Source organism: Macrobrachium rosenbergii, chromosome 25 (assembly GCF_040412425.1).
Source record: "Macrobrachium rosenbergii isolate ZJJX-2024 chromosome 25, ASM4041242v1, whole genome shotgun sequence".
NCBI lineage: Eukaryota > Metazoa > Arthropoda > Malacostraca > Decapoda > Palaemonidae > Macrobrachium > Macrobrachium rosenbergii.
In genome coordinates, this window is record NC_089765.1 from 44611269 (window position 1) to 44616909 (window position 5641).

The 5641-nt window shown below is 33.0% G+C and overlaps 1 protein-coding gene across 1 annotated transcript in view; it reads right to left on the minus strand.

The window, feature by feature from the left end:
- Positions 1 to 270: 270 nt before the first annotated feature.
- Positions 271 to 5641, minus strand: part of LOC136852625 (frizzled-10-B-like) — a 62654-nt gene continuing 57283 nt past the window's right edge. The window contains exon 11 of the mRNA XM_067127548.1: positions 271 to 2266. Coding sequence (XP_066983649.1) covers positions 2030 to 2266 — 237 coding nt within the window. The 3' untranslated portion in view covers positions 271 to 2029. The remainder of the gene's footprint in view (positions 2267 to 5641) is intronic.

A 5641-nucleotide genomic window follows, 5' to 3' on the forward strand; every position in this document is an offset into this window, starting at 1 on the left:
CCAACAATATTCTAAAATTTATACAATTCTAGTTGCCATAAGAATAGTAACAGTTAAAACAGTGTTGGCTTATAGGTATGTTTTAACTAAATTATAAGCAAAAAGCGAAGGTCTGTATCCCTGTAGAAACAATGAATTTTTTTACCTAATTGCATTTTGTATCTGGAAATGAAATTGCAGATTTAACCCCACCTATATACCTCTATTACAGTTACTTCACTTTTGTTTGAAATTTGCTTCGTACATCTGGAGGCGAATGAAATTTCCATCGTATATAGCATATATATTTTAGTTTACATCTAATATGTACAAAAATATACATAAAGGACACCTAACACTGTCTATTCAACAGCTAGGGATATACAATATATACAACATACATGCTTTGAGGTCAAGAATGATTAGTTAGTGGTATGGTATGCTGAAAATATGTTGTGCAATTAAACCACTAAATCTTGAACTGGAGGTGAGATCTGTCAGTATATTTTCATAGAGTAATACTGTTTAACAAAAGATACATGTACAAAATGTTCACAAAAATTTAGCGTAATATCATTTGCAATTAAATGTATGATAAAGCCAAACAAAATCATTTATTCACAAGTTTTCAACATACATTCAGGTTTCATGTAACTCTAGCAGTCTTCATAGAGACTAGAATATTACTCATTATTGTTTACCATTTGGGTCTTGAGAGTTGATGTTTTGCAAGCAATAAAGATGTTACATTTTTGTTTATATTAATGAAAAATCTTGCAAATTTATAATCTCACAAACAATTCTGAGCCTTTGTTTAACATGTCACACAAACCCCAAATATCAAGAAGTGTTTGAATGTCAAAATTCCATGAACTCTCACCTTGTTCAAAACTTTATCAAAATCTTGAAAAAAAAAAAAAAAAAAAAAAAAAAAAAAGTTAAATTAATTTCACAAATAAGTCAGCTTCTGATAAAAATTTTCATTAAAACCTTTATTCAATTACATATCAAGAATGGTCTGTTATAATATACCATTTTAGTGTTTTGTTCTGCATTTCACAATTGCCAAGATTTTATTTATACACAGGGTTCACTGTTCAACATTCCACATTTAATTTGTCAATCTGATTTTGACTGTCTCTGTGGCGCACATCATTTGCAGAACACTTGTATTTATCAACATCTGAACCTGGTGTCTGCTACCTGGGATGATATTTTTCCAAAATCTATTGGTCATGTCATACACAGTAAGAACAATGCATCCACATCTCACTTGCTTTTCATGCAGACTTAATTATGGTAATGCTTGGAAACTAAATTGTTATATGTTTCTAGGCTGTAACCACTTGGAGTTGTTTAATATTTTTACAAATTACATGTGCTGACATCTCAGTGGAAGCATAGGTAATTTGGATATTGTACAAGAAAAACAATAAGTAATAAAAATAACAATACAGCTACCTGTAATTTGAAAATTTACATTTGTAGAATACATATAAGACTTCATTTTACCAGTTTTATGTCATCCTTGTTCTTTCTTAATTCAGGTATACAGGTACTCAAGTACAATGTTATCAACAGTACAAATTGACCAGCAAAATGACTCTAACATACATATTTGCTGTATCAAATCTTGCCTTACATGTATGACATTTTAACATTCTAAATTTTCTAAAAACAGGATGGAAAATCTGAAAAATTCTTCCGTATAAAAATCCAGATCAAAACATCTGTTTCTTGTCAATAAAGTCAATAAAATGTCTTCCATTACATTATCACTTACACCTAATGACCTTACATAACATTTGAAAACCATTTAGGTTTCCAGGTTATGTAACTTGCATTTAAAAAATATCCACTGGTACTCTTTACAGCAGCTCCAGCTTGTCTATTTCCCTAATGCTAAACCTGGCAAGTTTCAGCTCTTTAGGGTTTTTGAAGGTACAACTGCCATTTCACTGGCAAGTTTCTCCCATAAAACTACAAAAACAATCATGATCTATAATCATATTAAAAATAATCTTCAATAACAATCAACGTAAGTATGCGCTTAAAGCTGGGATAAATGCACACCGACAGGATGATGGGATCTGCTAGGATGGTTTATTGGATATCCAGATGCCTGCGATAGGTGATCCTGACTTGTAGGATTGTATTCTTGGCAACCATTGGTAGACTTCACTATAGTTGGCACCTGGTTTGGTAAGTGATACACATGGCCATCTTTCTTTCTTAAGTTTCGACGCTGACCACACAGACCCAGGAAGAATTTTTGCCACAGTAGTACCTGTTTAAAAGGATAACTTCATTAGTTCTGTGAACTAAAAGAAATATGGTAAAACTGGAGGTTAGGTGTAGACTACTGCTCCACATTTAATAATAAAATAATAATAATAATAATATACAGTATGGTATCCCATTAAGAATCACATTTGGGTACTGGACCCAAAGGATCTTTTGCCATTCCATATTACAGTGATTAATAGGTTAGCTGGTGTAGTAAAATTTTTTATTTACTAGTACATACAGCATAAATTTGAACTTCATTTACCTGGAGGCTTTGTCATAATCTTTTAACAGTTGCATCCTATCCTAAATTACTAAAAGTACAAATTATACATTTTATCCATGTATGAAATCAATAAAATTAATTTTATCTCTTGTTCATTTCTACTATTTAAGACTACTGCATTATGCCATAAGTATATAATGTCAAATAAGTCCACATATAATTTTCTTTAATTTACAACTAAATTTACTTATACAGTTCATTAACAATGAAATGTTTACTTCATAACATTTTATTTTTATATCAGTTCAACATGCTTCTTGTACCATTTTTCTGAAAAGAAATGTCTCAATGTTAGAAGACGTGTGTGGTTTTTTGCACCCTAGATTGAAAAGTTTCTGTGTTGGAAACGTAGATCATGTAAGTTATTCTTAATCCCTCCCTCAACTTTCTACAATCGGTTCTGTGTGGTCAAGGAACTACTCTGTGTGTGTCAAGGAACTATAAGTAGATGGAATAGAGTTGACAACTTACAGTTCATCCAGACTATCCAATTTTTGGTTCAATTTTGCAATGCTCTGATTATGCAGTAGTACAAACGATGTATGAGAGCATGTGGCATTGCATGTTTCCCACCACTGGTGGGAATCATTTGAATATTCTTCTTGAAATACTAAAGGAATTTGACAACTGTAATGGCACTAGGAAATGAAGACATAACACTGAGTTTTATAGTAAATTAAGATAATGCATTGTCTTTGATATCTGGATTTTAAAGAGTATTGTAATACGCATGAAACTGAGGCTACATGGACATTTCTGTTCAGTTAAATTAACATATGGACACAGTGACATGTGACACATTCTTCTTATGTCTTTTAACATAAGGTATGGGCTTAATGCAAGAAAAAGATGCACCTTGGTCATAATAATCTTTCAACCTCTTTGGAATGAAGTTTTTTTAGTCCTTCACTTCATCCATATTTCCAAATTGCAGGTAACCATGCCTGCAGCACATAACTTAGTTTTGCACTGAATGTTAAGTGGTCTTGTTCTGATGCCAGTGGTTTATTTCCACAAGACTGGTATGACAGCTACTAAGATGTCTAGCTCATGGCCAGCCAACAGAAATCTACTACTTTCCATTTTAAGTGGTTTCTCTACTTACTTGCAGAGCTCTGCATCACAGGTAACACCATTAAAACACATTTCTTATATTTCATCAATGTTCAGTACCTGAAGACACTCCTGGCCCCTTGGCAGCTGAAGGTGGGAGAATTGATTAACATTGTTAATGACCACCTGCCTCTACCAAGGCTCCCCAGGTGAACTGTTGAACCTAAATTGTATATGATGTAACACTGGACATTTATATTTTCACCTATGGACAAAACTCAACTTCCATGACATGTGTACCATTGCTAAATACCATCACAAAACCACAGACCAGAATAATGCCTTAGCTGCTGGGTTAATGATTATCACTACTGTACAGTATTTATGAATCGAGCAACCAGAAAACTGAGTTAACATCTCACCTCTCGCAGGGCTTGCTCAAAGGATATGTTCTCGATGAAATACATATTGCAACACATTAAAAATTTAAGGATTCAGTAAACTGAAAGAGAATCTGACAAAATTGCTTTCAAAGATTTGTTTCCAATATACTTGATATATAAAATTACCTGAAAGTTATACAATCACTAAAGATATATTTGATTTTGAGAGTTATTCTGCATTTTCTATATTCAGGGTTTGGGTAATGTGAAATATTAATCAAATATCCATGGGTCAGATGAGTGTGATCAATTCGAAAATGGGATAATAAGACTTCAGTTTGGTGTTCCTTTTGGAATGAATCGGAAAATATTCCAACAACTGGTTTAATCTGCTATGATTTACGATTTTGTCAGGTGTACTTGATCTATTCATAGCTATTGCAGCTTCGGCTACCTGGTCAGTATCCTCATTTCCTTTTGTGCTTACATGTGCATAAACCAACTATATTTCCACATTTATACCAGCTTAACATAATTTATGAAATGAAAACTTAATCTGTTGAACAAAGTAAATTTTGAATAATACTGAAGGGCTTCTAGGCACTTCTAGTGTCACTGAATAATACAAATTTCTGTGAAGGCACATTTTGATTCATTTTAACTGCTGACCATGTCTCAGACAATTCTGACTGGAAAACATGCATTAACCCTTCATGGATGGATCCCCTAAATAGAGGATCTGAAACAGGTTTTGGGTGGTAGACGGATCCCCTCTGAGGAGTATTAATATTACACACCATACGATTTGGTTGTATCAAGCAGGAAAGAGTTTCCAATACTTCAATGGCCCATAAATGAATTGTGGCAACTAAAGAATTCAGCTCAGCTCAGTCATGGGCGTCTCATGGAATTTAGTATTGTTCTTGCCTTGAAGGGGGAATGTCTTGCTCCTTTCTCTCCCATGATGTCTTTTTATTTATTTGCTCATATATATACCCAGGGATTGCTGTTGGTTTTAGTTCTTATCTTTTACGATATGATGTCAGTTATAATTGTAATTTTGCAAAGAAACATTAGAAAAAACACATAGAAATCCAAAAAAAGTTACTGCATTTCCAATCTCAGTAAATATGCATAAATATTTTACAAAAAATATGCTCAGAATTTGTTACTAATTTTATTTCTTACCTGTTATGATACTGTGTTAGCTGTAATTATAATTTTACAAAATAAAATAAATTATTAGGAAAAACATGTATGACTTGGTAAAATTTACAAGTGTTTTGTGAAAGAGGCCCCACACAGGGTTGTAAATAGTCACTTTCAACTTTCCATGGAAGGTAGGGAAAATTTTTAAATTTTTTTTCTTACACCATGTGCATTTTCATATCTTCTGCTTTCCATTGATTTGTTTTTTCTTAAATTGGCCAACCTTAAAGTTTGCCCAGTCTGGGGGGTTGCATGATGTACAATTAGCCTGTCCCTTACAGGTTAATGGATAATGTAAATTGACTTGTTTTATTTGAAGATACTGCAGCAAATCTTGCACCAGAGGAGGATTTGGATCAGTCTGTATAGTCTGCTGAATGTGTGCCTTTACCTCATATATGTTCTACTCTATGTTGTTTATGACATTCAGTTTATGCAAAACTTT